Genomic DNA, 20,603 nt, shown 5'->3' on the forward strand with positions numbered 1-20,603 from the left:
TGACAGCTGCCATGTTATTATCCTGGTCTGGTTAACGGGCCTCATACTGACAGCTGCCATGTTATTATCCTGGTCTGGTTAACGGGCCTCATACTGACAGCTGCCATGTTATTACCCTGGTCTGGTTAACGGGCCTGCTATGTTATTACCCTGGTCTGGTTAACGGGCCTCATACTGACAGCTGCTATGTTATTACCCTGGTCTGGTTAACGGGCCTGCTATGTTATTACCCTGGTCTGGTTAACGGGCCTGCTATGTTATTACCCTGGTCTGGTTAACGGGCCTGCTATGTTATTACCCTGGTCTGGTTAACGGGCCTCATACTGACAGCTGCTATGTTATTACCCTGGTCTGGTTAACGGGCCTCATACTGACAGCTGCCATGTTATTACCCTGGTCTGGTTAACGGGCCTCATACTGACAGCTGCCATGTTATTATCCTGGTCTGGTTAACGGGCCTCATACTGACAGCTGCCATGTTATTATCCTGGTCTGGTTAACGGGCCTCATACTGACAGCTGCTATGTTATTACCCTGGTCTGGTTAACGGGCCTCATACTGACAGCTGCTATGTTATTACCCTGGTCTGGTTAACGGGCCTCATACTGACAGCTGCCATGTTATTACCCTGGTCTGGTTAACGGGCCTGCTATGTTATTACCCTGGTCTGGTTAACGGGCCTCATACTGACAGCTGCCATGTTATTACCCTGGTCTGGTTAACGGGCCTGCTATGTTATTACCCTGGTCTGGTTAACGGGCCTCATACTGACAGCTGCCATGTTATTACCCTGGTCTGGTTAACGGGCCTCATACTGACAGCTGCCATGTTATTACCCTGGTCTGGTTAACGGGCCTGCTATGTTATTACCCTGGTCTGGTTAACGGGCCTCATACTGACAGCTGCTATGTTATTACCCTGGTCTGGTTAACGGGCCTGCCATGTTATTATCCTGGTCTGGGTAACGGGCCTCATACTGACAGCTGCCTTGTTATTATCCTGGTCTGGTTAACGGGCCTCATACTGACAGCTGCCATGTTATTACCCTGGTCTGGTTAACGGGCCTGCTATGTTATTACCCTGGTCTGGTTAACGGGCCTCATACTGACAGCTGCCATGTTATTACCCTGGTCTGGTTAACGGGCCTGCTATGTTATTACCCTGGTCTGGTTAACGGGCCTCATACTGACAGCTGCCTTGTTATTACCCCCATCTTGTGTGGCATAAAGATCTGCATGTCAATGTGTCAGTCAGGGGAAAACACCGCATGAAACCTTCACTCTTCAGTTAAACACACACACACACACACACACACACACACACACACACACACACACACACACACACACAAAATGAAAAGCTGAGATGTCTTGAGTCAATAAGTATTCAACCATTTTGTTATGTCAAGCATAAATAAGTTCAGAAGTAAAAATGTGCTTAACAAGTCACATAATAAGTTACATGATTGTTTAATGATTACCTCATCTCTGTACCCCGCACATACAAATTATCTGTAATTGTAAGGTCCCTCACTCCAGCAGTGAATTTCAAACACAGATTCAACCAGGGAGGTTTTCCAATGCTTTGCAAAAAGGGCACCGATTGGTAGATGGGTAAAAAAATAAAACTGACATGGAATATCCCTTTGAGCAACATGGTGAAGTTATTAATTACACTTTGGATGGTGTATCAATACACCCAGTCACTACAAAGATACAGGTGTCGTTCCTAACTCAGTTGCTGGAGAGGAAGGAAACTGCTCAGGGATTTCAACATGAGGCCAATGGTGACTCTAAAGCAGTTACAGAGTTTAATGTCTGTGATTGGAGAACACTGAGGATGGATCAACAACATTGTAGTTAGTCCACAATACTAACCTAACTGACAGAGTGAAAAGAAGGAAGTCTGAACAGAATACAAATAAATATATTCCAAAACATGGATCCTGTTTGCAACAAGTGCAACGCTCGTCGTCGTAAAGAGTGGACCAAACCGCAGCGTGGAAAGTGTTCATGAATGTCAAGAATCACTCAAACAAAAATAACGAATACAAAAAGCAAAGTGAACAGTTCCGTCAGGCACAGATACTAAACGGAAAACTCCCCACAAAACCCAAACGGAAAATCACAACTTATATATGATCCCCAATCAGAGACAACGATAGACAGCTCTGATTGGGAACCACACATTGCAAAAACAACAAAGAAATAGAAAACATAGAAACAGAAAACCTAGAATGCCCACCCTAAATCACACCCTGACCTAACCAAAAATAGAGAAATAAAAGGCTCTCTATGGTCGGGGCGTGACAACAAGGCACTACAGTAAAACTGCAAAAAATGTGGCGAGGAAATTATATTTTTGTCCTGAATACAAAGTGTGATGTTTGGGGCAAATCCAATCCAATACATTATGGAGTACCACTCTCCATATTTTCAAGCTTAGTGGTGGCTGCATCATGTTATGAGTATGCTTGTAATTGTTAAGGACTGGGGAGTTTTTCCAGGATATTTTTTTTTTTTACAGAATGGTGCTAAGCACAGGCAAAATCCTAAAGGTAAACCTGGTTCGACATGGTTTGTTAAATTAAATCAAATGTAATTTCACACAGGATTGAAAAAAAAAGATGGCTCCAGTAATATGGGTAATATAATTAATTTTTTTACCGTTTGAGACGTTTTCTTTCCTGTAAAGCCTGTAGTGAAGCTCCTCTGTCACTCAGTGACAGCAAACTTGCAATTGAAAAGCCTACAGACAGGCCTGTGCTCTTGGCTATATTTTATTAATTTAACTAGGCAGGTCAGTTAAAACTTCTGCAGGATTGGTGGGTCCCCTGTGCGACGGTTGAGCTAACGGAAGCTAATGCTTTAGCATGAGGTTGAGCTAACGGAAGCTAATGCTTTAGCATGAGGTTGAGCTAACGGAAGCTAATGCTTTAGCATAAGGTTGAGCTAACGGAAGCTAATGCTTTAGCATGAAGTTGTAAGTAACATTTCCAAGGACATAGACATGTCTGATATTGAAAGTAGTTAGATTTGGGTATGTCATTTTAGGAGGAAATTGAAAAAAAAAGGGCCAATCCATAAGAGGTTTTAAGAACAAATTCTTATTTACAATGATGGCCTAGCAGGGAACAGTGGGTTAAACTGCCTTGTTCAGGGGCAGAACAACAGATTTTTACCTTGTCAGCTGGGGGATTCGATCCATCAACCTTTCGGTTACTGGCCCAACGCTCTAACCGCTAGGCTACCTGCTGCCCCAGGTAATGAAATTATAGTGTAGTGCTCTGAGCGCTGCCCAACAGGTGCTGCATCCCACTCGTCATCACGGCTACTTCGTTGTTTTTATAACAGACTAGCCTTAACCCATCCCTCCTCACGTCATGTTGAAGTGATGTATGTACCGTAGTATAATGTTGACGCAAATCAACATCAAGTAATAGTGGTGAAAGGCTAACGTTGTGTCAATCATCTGGTTTGGTTGGTACCCTGCACCAACATCCAAGTAATAGTTGTGAAAGGCTAATGTTGTGTCAATCATCTGGTTTGATTGGTAACCTGCACCAACATCAGGGATACTTTGTGTAGTGTTTTCACAAGTATATTGAACAAGTTGTAGCTACAGGAAGCAGCACGTAGTACTTGCTTTCTGTGCCTGCAACCTATAATGCATAACTCTGCCCTGTCTAACTGCACTGCAACATTCTAACAGCAGACTGATAGAGAGTCACTGAAACATTGTGGCGAGACCGTCTGGGAGAGAAATGAACTCTTTGCAAACAGTGTTGTTCCAGTTCGTACCGTGGGGTAGTTATGCTCAAGCCTATAGAAGAGGATCCAATTAGGATATAGACACGTACAATATAGAACAATAGAACAGGTAGTACCTTGGGGGAGGGTATAGACACGTACGATATAGAACAGGTAGTACCGTGGAGGGATAGGATATAGGACATAGACATGTAGGATATAGACCAGGTAGTACCGTGGGGGGATAGGGTATAGGGTATAGACATGTAGGATATAGAACAGGTAGTACCGTGGAGGGATAGGGTATAGACATGTAGGGTATAGAACAGGTAGTACCGTGGAGGGATTGGGTATAGGACATAGACATGTAGGATATAGAACAGGTAGTACCGTGGAGGGATAGGATATAGGACATAGACATGTAGGATATAGACCAGGTAGTACCGTGGGGGGATAGGGTATAGGGTATAGACATGTAGGATATAGAACAGGTAGTACCGTGGAGGGATAGGGTATAGACATGTAGGGTATAGAACAGGTAGTACCGTGGAGGGATTGGGTATAGGACATAGACATGTAGGATATAGAACAGGTAGTACCGTGGAGGGATAGGATATAGGACATAGACATGTAGGATATAGACCAGGTAGTACCGTGGGGTAGTCGAGCTCAAAGAAAGTCTCCAGGTTATTGATGAGGTTGGGGTCTACTCCTTTCAGAGGCTTCAGTAGAGAGACCCCCGACAGCTTACTGTAGGGCTGCTTGTCAGGGCTCTTCTTATTGAGACAGAGTCGGCTACAGGAGAGACAGACAAGCACAATTACAACGTTATTGTCAGGGCTCTTCTTATTGAGACAGAGTCGGCTACAGGAGAGACAGACAAGCACAATTACAACGTTATTGTCAGGGCTCTTCTTATTGAGACAGAGTCGGCTACAGGAGAGACAGACAAGCACAATTACAACGTTATTGTCAGGGCTCTTCTTATTGAGACAGAGTCGGCTACAGGAGAGACAGACAAGCACAATTACAACGTTATTGTCAGGGCTCTTCTTATTGAGACAGAGTCGGCTACAGGAGAGACAGACAAGCACAATTACAACGTTATTGTCAGGGCTCTTCTTATTGAGACAGAGTCGGCTACAGGAGAGACAGACAAGCACAATTACAACGTTATTGTCAGGGCTCTTCTTATTGAGACAGAGTCGGCTACAGGAGAGACAGACAAGCACAATTACAACGTTATTGTCAGGGCTCTTCTTATTGAGACAGAGTCGGCTACAGGAGAGACAGACAAGCACAATTACAACGTTATTGTCAGGGCTCTTCTTATTGAGACAGAGTCGGCTACAGGAGAGACAGACAAGCACAATTACAACGTTATTGTCAGGGCTCTTCTTATTGAGACAGAGTCGGCTACAGGAGAGACAGACAAGCACAATTACAACGTTATTGTCAGGGCTCTTCTTATTGAGACAGAGTCGGCTACAGGAGAGACAGACAAGCACAATTACAACGTTATTGTCAGGGCTCTTCTTATTGAGACAGAGTCGGCTACAGGAGAGACAGACAAGCACAATTACAACGTTATTGTCACGGCTCTTCTTATTGAGACAGAGTCGGCTACAGGAGAGACAGACAAGCACAATTACAACGTTATTGTCAGGGCTCTTCTTGAGACAGAGTCGGCTACAGGAGAGACAGACAAGCACAATTACAACGTTATTGTCAGGGCTCTTCTTATTGAGACAGAGTCGGCTACAGGAGAGACAGACAAGCACAATTACAACGTTATTGTCAGGGCTCTTCTTATTGAGACAGAGTCGGCTACAGGAGAGACAGACAAGCACAACTGTTACTTATACTTCTGCATTGTAGGGGTAAGGCCTAGGCAACCAAAGACTTGTTTGTTGCTTGTTTCAGCAAGAGGCAACAAAGTTTAAATCACACTGTTAAGAGTCTATGTTACCACAGAACGGACTCAACCACACGAATAGGGCTGGGCGAAATGGCCACAAAAATCATTTTTTTAGATTTTTATTTCAAACTTAACGGTGATTTACGAGATAGATATATAATATCTATCAATATATATACAGTGCCTTGCGAAAGTATTCGGCCCCCTTGAACTTTGCGACCTTTTGCCACATTTCAGGCTTCAAACATAAAGATATAAAACTGTATTTTTTTGTGAAGAATCAACAACAAGTGGGACACAATCATGAAGTGGAACGACATTTATTGGATATTTCAAACTTTTTTAACAAATCAAAAACTGAAAAATTGGGCGTGCAAAATTATTCAGCCCCCTTAAGTTAATACTTTGTAGCGCCACCTTTTGCTGCGATTACAGCTGTAAGTCGCTTGGGGTATGTCTCTATCAGTTTTGCACATCGAGAGACTGAATTTTTTTCCCATTCCTCCTTGCAAAACAGCTCGAGCTCAGTGAGGTTCGATGGAGAGCATTTGTGAACAGCAGTTTTCAGTTCTTTCCACAGATTCTCGATTGGATTCAGGTCTGGACTTTGACTTGGCCATTCTAACACCTGGATATGTTTATTTTTGAACCATTCCATTGTAGATTTTGCTTTATGTTTTGGATCATTGTCTTGTTGGAAGACAAATCTCCATCCCAGTCTCAGGTCTTTTGCAGACTCCATCAGGTTTTCTTCCAGAATGGTCCTGTATTTGGCTCCATCCATCTTCCCATCAATTTGAACCATCTTCCCTGTCCCTGCTGAAGAAAAGCAGGCCCAAACCATGATGCTGCCACCACCATGTTTGACAGTGGGGATGGTGTGTTCAGCTGTGTTGCTTTTACGCCAAACATAACGATTTGCATTGTTGCCAAAAAGTTCAATTTTGGTTTCATCTGACCAGAGCACCTTCTTCCACATGTTTGGTGTGTCTCCCAGGTGGCTTGTGGCAAACTTTAAACAACACTTTTTATGGATATCTTTAAGAAATGGCTTTCTTCTTGCCACTCTTCCATAAAGGCCAGATTTGTGCAATATACGACTGACTGTTGTCCTATGGACAGTCTCCCACCTCAGCTGTAGATCTCTGCAGTTCATCCAGAGTGATCATGGGCCTCTTGGCTGCATCTCTGATCAGTCTTCTCCTTGTATGAGCTGAAAGTTTAGAGGGACGGCCAGGTCTTGGTAGATTTGCAGTGATCTGATACTCCTTCCATTTCAATATTATCGCTTGCACAGTGCTCCTTGGGATGTTTAAAGCTTGGGAAATATTTTTGTATCCAAATCCGGCTTTAAACTTCTTCATAACAGTATCTCGGACCTGCCTGGTGTGTTCCTTGTTCTTCATGATGCTCTCTGCGCTTTTAACGGACCTCTGAGACTATCACAGTGCAGGTGCATTTATACGGAGACTTGATTACACACAGGTGGATTGTATTTATCATCATTAGTCATTTAGGTCAACATTGGATCATTCAGAGATCCTCTCTGAACTTCTGGAGAGAGTTTGCTGCACTGAAAGTAAAGGGGCTGAATAATTTTGCACGCCCAATATTTCAGTTTTTGATTTGTTAAAAAAAGTTTGAAATATCCAATAAATGTCGTTCCACTTCATGATTGTGTCCCACTTGTTGTTGATTCTTTACAAAAAAATACAGTTTTATATCTTTATGTTTGAAGCCTGAAATGTGGCAAAAGGTCGCAAAGTTCAAGGGGGCCGAATACTTTCGCAAGGCACTGTATATTTTTAATGTTCTCTAAATAAGCTTTGTTGTACAATTTAAAAGGTAAAAATACCCCACATTTCAAACAGCAATAATCTAATGAATTCAGTGTTTATGAAATCAGGCTAATAATATCATTATTTTATCAAAATAGTTTAACCTGTTTTTTGCTGTTGTTGCAATAATCAGTGATCTGGCTTTCAGGTCGATCTATGAAAACAACCTTTTAGTTAAATTTAACCAGTACGCACATCCACTAATAAATACTCTCTACTGTATATAGCCTCTCTACTGTATATAGCCTCTACTGTATATATCCTCTACTGTATGTAGCCTCTCTACTGTATGTAGCCTCTCTACTGTATATAGCCTCTCTACTGTATATAGCCTCTCTACTGTATATAACCTCTCTACTGTATGTAGCCTCTCTACTGTATAGAGCCTCTCTACTGTATGTAGCCTCTCTACTGTATGTAGCCTCTCTACTGTATGTAGCCTCTCTACTGTATATAGCCTCTCTACTGTATATAGCCTCTCTACTGTATATAACCTCTCTACTGTATGTAGCCTCTCTACTGTATATAGCCTCTCCTCTGTATATAGCCTCTCTACTGTATATAGCCTCTCTACTGTATATAGCCTCTCTACTGTATATAGCCTCTCTACTGTATATAGCCTCTCTACTGTATATAGCCTCTCTACTGTATATAGCCTCTCTACTGTATATAGCCTCTCTACTGTATATAGCCTCTCTACTGTATATAGCCTCTCTACTGTATATAGCCTCTCTACTGTGTATAGCCTCTCTACTGTCTATAGCCCCTCTATTGTATATAGCCTGTCTTTTTACTGTTGTTTTTATTTCTTTACTTACCTATTGTTCACCTAATACCTTTTTTGCACTATTGGTTAGAGCCTGTAAGTCAGCATTTCACTGTGAGGTCTACCTGTTGTATTCGGCGCACGTGACAAATAAACTTTGATTTGAAAGACCAACTGCTGGTAGCAGGCAGTATAGATCATTAACAAGGCCTCATAAACAATCTCTCAAGCACAGGTCCACGTGCTAGTGAGTAGCCAGCTAAACTTCATTTTTAAAGTCCACATGCTAGTGAGTAGCCAGCTAAACTTCATATTTAAAGTCCAGCCAACTTGGAACTATTTGCTTCCGTCTCCAAATGTTTTAACAACAAGCCTGTTAACTTTGTTTACATGTCGAAATCAAGTGGCCTACCTGGATAAGATGCTTATTAAGATGCTTATTAAGATGCTTATTTCTCAGAATGAGAAGCCAATTCGTTATTAAAAAAAAGTGTATTTTTATGCTCACTGAACATGTATAAAAGGAAACACGGACGAGACAGGAAGCCGGTAGGGTCTGTTCTGTTCATTAATCTTGTTGTTTTAGTAGGGTCTGCTCTGTTCATTGATCCTCTCGTTTTAGTAGGATCTGCTCTGTTCAACATGTTCATTGATCTTCTCGTTTTAGTAGGGTCTGCTCTGTTCATTGATCCTCTCGTTTTAGTAGGGTCTGCTCTGTTCATTGATCTTCTCGTTTTAGTAGGGTCTGCTCTGTTCAACATGTTCATTGATCCTCTCGTTTTAGTAGGGTCTGCTCTGTTCATTGACCTTGTCGTTTTAGTAGGGTCTGCTCTGTTCATTGATCTTCTCGTTTTAGTAGGGTCTGCTCTGTTTATTGACCTTCTCGTTTTAGTAGGGTCTGCTCTGTTCATTGATCTTCTCGTTTTAGTAGGGTCTGCTCTGTTCAACATGTTCATTGATCCTCTCGTTTTAGTAGGGTCTGCTCTGTTCAATGATCTTCTCGTTTTAGTAGGGTCTGCTCTGTTCAACATGTTCATTGATCTTCTCCTTTTAGTAGGGTCTGCTCTGTTCGACATGTTGGGAGTTGAGACATAAATAGGGTATCATTAGAAAGGTCAAGGTCTCCCCTATTACAGTCAAATAGTGTCTCAATATGTTTCGGGGTCCATATGACCGATTCTGTTGTAGCAAACCTCAAATAGCGAGTTGAATCTGCTCGTTGTCAGAGAACAAGTTATCTTTTGTCTTCTGTTGTTGTTGTTGTGAGCGGCAGAGGGAGGGGCTTGGTGTCTGTGGAGAGGGAAGGTGCACAGTGCACAGAAGGAGATGAGACCAAAGACAGAGAACGCTCTTAAAAAAGGTAATAAATGTCAATAAAAACATTGATTCTTGCGCTATATTTAAGCAATAAGGCACGAGGGGTTGTGGTATATGGCCAATATACCACGGCTAAGGGATGTTCTCAAGCACGACGCAATGCGGAGTGCCTGGATACAGCCCTTAGCCGTGGTACATTGGCAATTATACCACAAACCAAAAGGTGCCTTATTGCTATTATAAACTGGTTACCAATGTAATTAGAGCAGGAAAAATAAATGTTTTGTCATACCCGTGGTATACGGTCTGATATACCACGGCTGTCAGCCAATCAACATTCAGGCCTAGAACCATCCAGTTTATAAAAGGCATTTGGAACGTTGCGCTAAAACGAACATTTGAATTATACCGATATAATCGCCGGCCCCTACTTTACGTTTTTCTAACTGTTAACAACGATGACATAGTGCTGGAGTCGACTCCAAAATCATTTATTCCTCGACCCCCTGCCACGGCGATTCCCATTTCTGAGTGTCAACATTCGATTCTGCAAGGAATCGGGCACCTAAGATTCAGTATTTTTGAAACGGAGGAGACTGATTAGTTGCCATACTTCGGAGCGACACAGAACACTGGCATCCTTCGTAGCGACCTAGCGAGAGACAGAAAGAGAGGGGAGGGACACAGAACACTGGCATCCTTCGTAGCGACCTAGCGAGAGACGGAAAGAGGGGAGGGACAGAGAACACTGGTATCCTTCATAGCGACCTAGCGAGAGACGGAAAGAGAGAGGAGGGACACAGAACACTGGCATCCTTCATAGTGATCTAGCGAGAGACGGAAAGAGAGAGGAGGGACACAGAACACTGGCATCCTTCATAGTGATCTAGCGAGAGACGGAAAGAGAGAGGAGGGACACAGAACACTGGCATCCTTCGTAGCGACCTAGCGAGAGACGGAAAGAGAGGGGACACAACACAGGCAGGTCGGCCAACATGCAGACAGTCAGAACCATGGCCTAGGCCAACCATGGCCTAGGCCTACCATGGCCTAGGCCTACCATGGCCTAGGCCTACCATGGCCTAGGCCTACCATGGCCTAGGCCTACCATGGCCTAGGCCTACCATGGCCTAGGCCTACCATGGCCTATCTATCGGCAATCAAAAGCTGTATCTTGCAATACAATGCCGTATCTCGCAATTTCTTGACTTGGCTTGCAATGTCTCACAACTTCTGTAAAGCAGGTCCTATCATTAATGAATAAGCTAGGATATTGATATGAGCGAGATGCAACACTTGGCTCTCACACAGTATCTGAGCATGTGCAAGGGTTTGCTGTTAGCCAGGGCAACCTCAACCTGCTCCACTACAGCCCAATCAATGAGAATGGGGCCTACTCGGTCCTCCTTTTCCTGCAGTCCACAATCATCTCCTTTGTATTGCTCACGTTGAGGGAGAGGTTGTTGTCCTGGCACCACACGACCAGGTCTCTAACCTCCTCCCTATAGGCTTGTCTCATTGTTATCGGTGATCAGGCCTACCACTGTTGTGTTGTCGGCAAACTTAATGATGGTGTTGGAGTCGTGCTTGGCCACGCAGTCATGAGTGAACAGGAAGTACAGGAGGGGACTTAGCGCACACCCCTGAGGGGCCCCCCATGTTGAGGATCAGAGTGGCGAATGTGTTGATGTCTACCTGGTCAGAGTTGTCAAATGGAGGGCGAGGGAGAGCTTAGTTCCGCGTCTCTGTGTGTGGAGTAAAGGTGGCCTAGAGGTATTTTTTCCACTCTTGTTGCACATGTAACAGTTTCCCTGCATTAAAGTCCCCGGCCACTAGGAGCGCCACCTCTGGATCAGCATTTTCTTGTTTGCTTATGGCCTTATAAAGTTGGTTGAGTGCGGTCTTCATGCTAGCATCGGTTTGTAGTGGTAAATAGATGGCTACGAATAATATAGATGAGAACTTTCTTGGTAAATAGTGTAGTCTACAGCTTATCATGAGATACTCTACCTCAGGTGAGCAAAATCTTGAGACGTCCTTAATATTTGATTTCGCACACCGGCTGTTGTTGACAAATAGATACAGACCACCACCCCTTGTCTTACCGGAAGCGGCTGTTCTATCTTGCTGATGAACGGAAAACCCAGCAAGCTGCATGTTATCCGTGTCGTCGTTCAGCCACGATTCGGTGAAAAATAAGATATTACAGTTTAATGACCTGTTGGTAGGATAGTCTTGAACGGAGCTCAAATGTATCAACTTTTAAACCATGTTTCCTCCAACTACAGTCTATGCTATACCATTTTGAAGCCGTCTTTACTTTTACACAAAGCAAATCACTTGAAGGGATTTTTTTTAATGTCAACTTCATATTCATTATCTTCAGCAGCACTCCAACATAAGCTTATGTAAAAACAGTGCGTTTCTATGTTTCGCGGTCAAAAAGATAGATGTGTTTTCAATTACTTTATTTGTATACATCCCGCGTGATTACATAGAATGATTCTAATCCTTTATACTGTAGCCTCCATGTTTTAGTGTCTTATGTTGTTGTGTCTTGTATGTACCACTTGCACAATACCCTAGATGCAGTTGCACCCCTAAAAACTAAAAACATTGTCATAAGAAACTAGCTCCCTGGTATACAGAAAATACCCGAGCTCTGAAGCAAGCTTCCAGAAAATTGGAACAGAAAGGGCGCCACACCAAACTGGAAGTGTTCCGACTAGCTTGGAAAGACAGTACCGTGTAGTATCGAAGAGCCCTCACTGCTGCTCCACCAAACTGGAAGTGTTCCGACTAGCTTGGAAAGACAGTACCGTGTAGTATCGAAGAGCCCTCACTGCTGCTCCACCAAACTGGAAGTGTTCCGACTAGCTTGGAAAGACAGTACCGTGTAGTATCGAAGAGCCCTCACTGCTGCTCCACCAAACTGGAAGTGTTCCGACTAGCTTGGAAAGACAGTACCGTGTAGTATCGAAGAGCCCTCACTGCTGCTCCACCAAACTGGAAGTGTTCCGACTAGCTTGGAAAGACAGTACCGTGTAGTATCGAAGAGCCCTCACTGCTGCTCCACCAAACTGGAAGTGTTCCGACTAGCTTGGAAAGACAGTACCATGCAGTATCGAAGAGCCCTCACTGCTGCTCAATCATCCTATTTTTCCAACTTAATTGAGGAAAATAAGAACAATCCTACATTTACAGTGCCTTGCGAAAGTATTCGGCCCCCTTGAACTTTGCAACCTTTTGCCACATTTCAGGCTTCAAACATAAAGATATAAAACTGTATTTTTTTGTGAAGAATCAACAACAAGTGGGACACAATCATGAAGTGGAACGACATTTATTGGATATTTCAAACTTTTTTAACAAATCAAAAACTCAAAAATTGGGCATGCAAAATTATTCAGCCCCTTTACTTTCAGTGCAGCAAACTCTCTCCAGAAGTTCAGTGAGGATCTCTGAATGATCCAATGTTGACCTAAATGACTAATGATGATAAATACAATCCACCTGTGTGTAATCAAGTCTCCGTATAAATGCACCTGCACTGTGATAGTCTCAGAGGTCCGTTAAAAGCGCAGAGAGCATCATGAAGAACAAGGAACACACCAGGCAGGTCCGAGATACTGTTGTGAAGAAGTTTAAAGCCGGATTTGGATACAAAAAGATTTCCCAAGCTTTAAACATCCCAAGGAACACTGTGCAAGCGATAATATTGAAATGGAAGGAGTATCAGACCACTGCAAATCTACCAAGACCTGGCCGTTCCTCTAAACTTTCAGCTCATACAAGGAGAAGACTGATCAGAGATGCAGCCAAGAGGCCCATGATCACTCTGGATGAACTGCAGAGATCTACAGCTGAGGTGGGAGACTCTGTCCATAGGACAACAATCAGTCGTATATTGCACAAATCTGGCCTTTATGGAAGAGTGGCAAGAAGAAAGCCATTTCTTAAAGATATCCATAAAAAGTGTTGTTTACAAGCCACCTGGGAGACACACCAAACATGTGGAAGAAGGTGCTCTGGTCAGATGAAACCAAAATTGAACTTTTTGGCAACAATGCAAAACGTTATGTTTGGCGTAAAAGCAACACAGCTGAACACACCATCCCCACTGTCAAACATGGTGGTGGCAGCATCATGGTTTGGGTCTGCTTTTCTTCAGCAGGGACAGGGAAGATGGTTAAAATTGATGGGAAGATGGATGGAGCCAAATACAGGACCATTCTGGAAGAAAACCTGATGGAGTCTGCAAAAGACCTGAGACTGGGACGGAGATTTGTCTTCCAACAAGACAATCATCCAAAACATAAAGCAAAATCTACAATGGAATGGTTAAAAAATAAACATATCCAGGTGTTAGAATGGCCAAGTCAAAGTCCAGACCTGAATCCAATCGAGAATCTGTGGAAAGAACTGAAAACTGCTGTTCACAAATGCTCTCTATCCAACCTCACTGAGCTCGAGCTGTTTTGCAAGGAGGAATGGGAAAAAATTTCAGTCTCTCGATGTGCAAAACTGATAGAGACATACCCCAAGCGACTTACAGCTGTAATCGCAGCAAAAGGTGGCGCTACAAAGTATTAACTTAAGGGGGCTGAATAATTTTGCACGCCCAATTTTTCAGTTTTTGATTTGTTAAAAAAGTTTGAAATATCCAATAAATGTCGTTCCACTTCATGATTGTGTCCCACTTGTTGTTGATTCTTCACAAAAAAATACAGTTTTATATCTTTATGTTTGAAGCCTGAAATGTGGCAAAAGGTCGCAAAGTTGAAGGGGGCCGAATACTTTCGCAAGGCACTGTATTTTTCATACTGTTGCAAAGCTAACTAAAAAGAGACATTCCCCAAGAGAGGATGGCTTTCACTTCAGCAGTAATAAATTCATGAACATCTTTGAGGAAAATATCATGATCATTAGAAAGCAAATGACGGACTCCTCTTTAAATCCTTCAAAGCTCAGTTGTCCTGAGTCTGCACAACTCTGCCAGGACCAAGGATCAAGGGAGACACTCAAGTGTTTTGGTACTATATCTCGACACAACGATGAAAATAATAATGGCCTCTCAACCGTCAAGCTGCATACTGGACCCTATTCCAACTAAACTACTGAAAGATCTGCTTCCTGTGCTTGGCCCTCCTATGTTGAACATAATAAATGGCTCTCTATCCACCGGATGTGTACCAAACTCACTAAAAGTGGCAGTAATAAAGTCTCTCTTGAAAAAGCCAAACCCGGAAAATATAAAAAACTATCGGCCTATATCGAATCTTCCATTCCTCTCAAAAAAAAATGAAAAAGCTGTTGCGCAGCAAGTCACTGCCTTCCTGAAGACCAACAATGTATACGAAATGCTTGAGTCTGGTTTTAGACCCCATTATAGCACTGAGACTGCACTTGTGAAGGTAGTAAATGTCCTTTTAATGGCGTCAGACCGAGGCTCTGCATCTGTCCTCGTGCTCCTAGACCTTAGTGCTGCTTTCGATACCATCGATCACCACATTCTTTTGGAGAGATTGGAAACCCAAATTGGTCTACAAGGACAAGTTCTGTCCTGGTTAGATCTTATCTGTCGGAAAGATATCAGTTTGTCTCTGTGAATGGTTTGTCCTCTGAAAAATCTAAATTGTAAATTTCAGTGTTCCTCAAGGTTCCGTTTTAGGACCACTATTGTTTTCACTTTATATTTTACCTCTTGGGGATGTCATTCGAAAACATAATGTTAACTTTCCCTGCTATGCGGATGATACACAGCTGTACATTTCAATGAAACATGGTGAAGCCCCAAAATTGCCCTCGCTAGAAGCCTGTGTTTCAGACATAAGGAAGTGGATGGCTGCAAACTTTCTACTTTTAAACTCAGACATAACAGAGATGCTTAGGGATGCTTTTTTCTATTTACTTAACATTGCAAAAATCAGAAACTTTCTGTCCAAAAATGATGCAGAAAAATTCATCCATGCTTTTGTTACTTCTAGGTTAGACTACTGCAATGCTCTACTTTCCGGCTACCCGGATAAAGCACTAAATAAACTTCAATTAGTGCTAAATACGGCTGCTAGAATCCTGACTAGAACCAAACAATTTGATCATATTACTCCAATGCTAGCCTCCCTACACTGGCTTCCTGTTAAGGCAAGGGCTGATTTCAAGGTTTTACTGCTAACCTACAAAGCATTACATGGGCTTGCTCCTACCTATCTTTCCGATTTGGTCCTGCCGTACATACCTACACGTACACTACGGTCACAAGACGCAGGCCTCCTAATTGTACCTAGAATTTCTAAGCTAACAGCTGGAGGCAGGGCTTTCTCCTATAGAGCTCCATTTTTATGGAATGGTCTGCCTATCCATGTGAGAGACGCAGACTCGGTCTCAACCTTTAAGTCTTTACTGAAGAGTCATCTCTTCAGTGGGTCATATGATTGAGTCTAGTCTGGCCCAGGAGTGTGAAGGTGAACGGAAAGGCTCTGGAGCAACGAACCGCCCTTGCTGTCTCTGCCTGGCTGGTTCCCCTCTCTCCACTGGGATTCTCTGCCTGAGTCACTGGCTGACTGGTGCTCTTCCATGCCGTCCCTAGGAGGGGTGCGTCACTTGAGTGGGTTGAGTCGCTGATGTGGTCTTCCTGTCTGGGTTGGCGCCCCCCCCCCCTCTTTGGGTTGTGCAGTGGCGGAGATCTTCGTGGGCTATACTCGGCCTGGTCTCAGGATGGTAAGTTGGTGGTTGAAGATATCCCTCTAGTGGTGTGGGGGCTGTGCTTTGGCAAAGTGGGTGGGGTTATATCCTGCCTGTTTGGCCCTGTCCGTGGGTATCATCGGATGGGGCCACAGTGTCTCATGACCCCTCCTGTCTCAGCCGCCAGTATTTATGCTGCAGTGGTTTATGTGTCGGGGGGGGCTATGTGTCGGGGGGCTAGGGTCAGTCTGTTATATCTGGAGTATTTCTCCTGTCTTATCTGGTGTCCTGTGTGAATTTAATTCTCTCTTTCTCGAAGGACCTGAGCCCTAGGACCATGCCTCAGGACCACCTGGCATGATGACTCCTTGCTGTCCCCCAGTCCACCTGGCCGTGCTGCTGCTCCAGTTTCAACTGTTCTGCCTGTGGCTATGGAACCCTGACCTGTTCGCCAGACGTACTACCTGTCCCAACTCTCTAGAGAGCGGTGGAGATACTCTCAATGAAAAGCCAACAGACATTAACTCCTGAGGTGCTGACTTGTTGCAACCTCGACAACCACTGTGATTATTATTATTATTTGACCCTGCTGGTCATCTATGAACATTTGAACATCTTGGCCATGTTCTGTTATAATCTCCACCCGGCACAGCCAGAAGAGGACTGCCCCCCCACCTCAGAGCCTGGTTCCTCTCTAGGTTTCTTCCTAGGTTTTGGCCTTTCTAGGGAGTTTTTCCCTAGCCACCGTGCTTCTACACCTGCATTGCTTGCTGTTTGGGGGTTTTAGGCTGGGTTTCTGCACAGCACTTTGAGATATCAGCTAAATACATTTGATTTGATCACCACACATGAAGTTCGCTCCCAGGAAATAAAAGTTATTTGGAACGGCAGAAGGGTTTGGAACTCTTTGTTATTGGTCTATTAACCACATGATGAAGTCACCTGGGAAAGACTAAACTCCCGCCTATACAAACCTGCTGATTAGAAGGTCCTGTCTAGATAGTTGCTGGTTGAAAAAACAAAAAGCGGGATTAACACTGATAAATAAAATCACATCGACAGCACTGGGCCTTTTAAAAACTTACAGAAAGCAAATAATTTATCCAAAACTAAATAGAAGTGTTGATACTAGTTGTGTTTTGATGCATTTGATGTAAGCAGCAAACCCATTAGCTACACATGTATACATTACAATGGTCAGCCTCCCCATCCATTAGCTATAGTAGTGAACTGAATAGGGTTCCACATCTCCAAGAACACCACATCTCTCCTGTCCAGACTCCTGTGTGCATCCCAAATGGCACCCTATTCAGTTCACTACTTTTGACTAGATCCCTATGGCACCCTATTCCCTATATACTGCACTACTTTAGACCAGAGCCCTACTCCCTATATAGTGCACTACTTTTGACCAGAGCCCTATTGAACCCTATTCAGTTCACTACTTTTGACTAGATCCCTATATAGTGCACTACTTTAGAACTAGGCCCTATAGAGCCCTATTCCCTATATAGTGCACTACTTTAAACCAGAGCCCTACTGTACCCTAATAGGGGACAATAGGGCTCTGGTTTAAAGTAGTGCACTATATAGGGCACTATATAAGGAATAGGGTTCTATAGTGCACTAGTCAAAAGTAGTGAACTGAATAGGGTTCAATAGGGCTCTAGTCAAAAGTAGAGATCAGATTTGTACCTTGTCAGCTCGGGGGTTTGAACTTGCAACCTTCCGGTTACTAGTCCAACGCTCTAACCACTAGGCTACCCTGCCGACCCAACTTCCCTATCCCAGGCTCTGAGTAAAGAATTTACAAATCAGCTATGTTATGAGTAACAGTCTAGAGTCAAAACTAGTAGTTAGAAATGAAATACTATCTACATCTGTCTAGACTCAAAACTAGTAGTTAGTATTTCATTTTACAATGGTTCGTGTAATGTGCACATGAGCAGCTAGAACGCAGTGATAGTTTTTTATTTCATTCCTGTCGGCAAATCTGATTTAGTGTGTGTCTGAACTCTGTCTAGAGAGGTTTGTGCCCGAGACAGAAACGGGGCTGACCTAAAAAAAAAGGATGGCTCCACCTCGTAGAGTTGAATCGACTAACTCAAATAGGGGTTACGGTGCTTTCTCACGGTAATGACAATGACAAGAGGTAACGGGTGTCCTTATCACCAAGAGCGGGTACTACTAGATACCAAGCCACTAGGGAAAGTAAGAGCAGGTACTACTAGATACCAAGCCACTAGGTAAAGTAAGAGCTGGTACTACTAGATACCAAGCCACTAGGGAAAGTAAGAGCGGGTACTACTAGATACCAAGCCACTAGGGAAAGTAAGAGCTGGTACTACTAGATACCAAGCCACTAGGTAAAGTAAGAGCTGGTACTACTAGATACCAAGCCACTAGGGAAAGTAAGAGCTGGTACTACTAGATACCAAGCCACTAGGTAAAGTAAGAGCTGGTACTACTAGATACCAAGCCACTAGGGAAAGTAAGAGCAGGTACTACTAGATACCAAGCCACTAGGTAAAGTAAGAGCTGGTACTACTAGATACCAAGCCACTAGGTAAAGTAAGAGCAGGTACTACTAGATACCAAGCCACTAGGTAAAGTAAGAGCTGGTACTACTAGATACCAAGCCACTAGGTAAAGTAAGAGCTGGTACTACTAGATACCAAGCCACTAGGGAAAGTAACCATCTAGTTACTGTAGATCACACCACATCAGAAACACAAGGAAGCACTGAGAAACACCGGTTTAAACAACAACAAGTAGCATTAGTTACCAGTATCTTTGGTAGTATCTTACAAAATAGTTAGCTAACAACTGTTACTAGTTACGTTTTTAGTTAACCAACTTTACAGTGCCCACTTAACCTTAGTTAGGTAACTAGTCAGCTGACTTTAGTGTTTCTCTCGACATGTGGTTCACGGTGAATAGTTAGGAGTATATCGGCATAGATAACTAGTTAGATAGATAGCAAACTGCTACTATTTGACAACGTTGAGTTGCCCACCGTTAGCTTGCTTCCCTTGTGTTGAGCGACTTACCCAGCCGACTGAACTCAACGGTTTACGGTTGAGCGGCGACTGGTTTGGACGGACCGGAGGTAACTACTGATTTCAGCACCCAAACAGGCCGTAGTTACGCATTATAATGTCCTGTGTAAAATTGCAGGCTATTCTTTGGGTGCTGAAATCGTTCGTTTTTGATTAAAAACTTCATTTGATGTGACTCAGAGCTGATCTCTGCCCACACTCATGTTAGTTACGGATCAACTCGTCGGTTAAATCGGCTCCGGTACTAACCAGGCAATACTTACACATAGATGATGGACATGAAATGCATAAACCAGAGGACGAGAAAAAGAATGAATCCAAAGACGGAGAGCCCTTGCATGGCAAGATCCACAAGGTCCATGTTTGCGCCTTGTTTGTTGTAGCTACACCACGGGTGTAAATACCCACGCAGACTGGTGAGCGAATCACCGAGGTACAGACTGCTCCAAAACGTCGCATACGGTACGAACTGGGCGGGGTACGGCACTTCCGCCCATGACAACAGTAGTCTTCTGACTCAAAAAAAGACCTCGAGTCCTAAAGACAGAGAACCACGTCTCTCTCGTCCACTACTTTCAGATCATATTGCAGACAACGGACAATCGAGCAAGGGGGTACAGTATCACATTACAATGACCTTAAGGGACATACATATACTTACAATTCTAACAGATTTTTTGTTAGTAGAGCATTTAACCGTCTTAAAATACAGTTTAATTTATTTTTGTAGGGTACGAAAATGTGGTTTTCGGTTTGTAAATTTACATTTGTGTGTATGAAATTTGGCCAAAAGAATAATGAAATTAATTACATAAAAATTTTCAGCTTATTTCTATTGTGTGTAAAGAATCCAAACAGTACATCTCTCCACAATAGTGTAAAATCTTCATAAATGTGTTCAATTATAAACCTACTGATGTCTTGCCACAGTTTTCTTACATGCATACAATGCCAAAAAAGATGCTGTTTCTGGGTGGTCATTACAAAACTTCTTCATATAGTGGTTGGCAGGATAATATTTATGAATCATTTTAAAGGAAACTTCCTTTAATTTTGTTAACAAGTGTGGCAACATCCAAACTTTTTTCCAACAGATATTATCAATAAATCCATTCCAATAAGGCATGACATAAGGTACAACATCCTGCTGAAACAAGGTTCGTATCGCTCTGTTGTTGAATGGACCAAAAGAGAAACAAGTCTTTCCTACTGATTCAACAGGGTCAACAGAAGGTAGCCTCTGAGGGTCAGGTCTTTCCTACTGATTCAACA

The 20,603-nt window shown here is 43.1% G+C and overlaps 1 protein-coding gene across 1 annotated transcript in view; it reads right to left on the bottom strand.

Moving 5' to 3' along the window:
- LOC110523078 (ceramide glucosyltransferase) overlaps window positions 1-19,908 on the bottom strand; it is a 39,130-nt gene extending 19,222 nt beyond the window's left edge. The window contains exons 1-2 of the mRNA XM_090233588.1: window positions 19,595-19,908; window positions 4,403-4,544 (exon numbers count right to left, since the gene is read on the bottom strand). Coding sequence (XP_090089714.1) covers window positions 4,403-4,544; window positions 19,595-19,692 — 240 coding nt within the window. The 5' untranslated portion in view covers window positions 19,693-19,908. The remainder of the gene's footprint in view (window positions 1-4,402; window positions 4,545-19,594) is intronic.
- Between the last annotated feature and the right edge of the window lie 695 nt (window positions 19,909-20,603).

The sequence above is a fragment of the Oncorhynchus mykiss genome, chromosome 5 (assembly GCF_057628025.1).
Source record: "Oncorhynchus mykiss isolate SJ-2025 chromosome 5, ASM5762802v1, whole genome shotgun sequence".
NCBI classification, from domain to species: domain Eukaryota; kingdom Metazoa; phylum Chordata; class Actinopteri; order Salmoniformes; family Salmonidae; genus Oncorhynchus; species Oncorhynchus mykiss.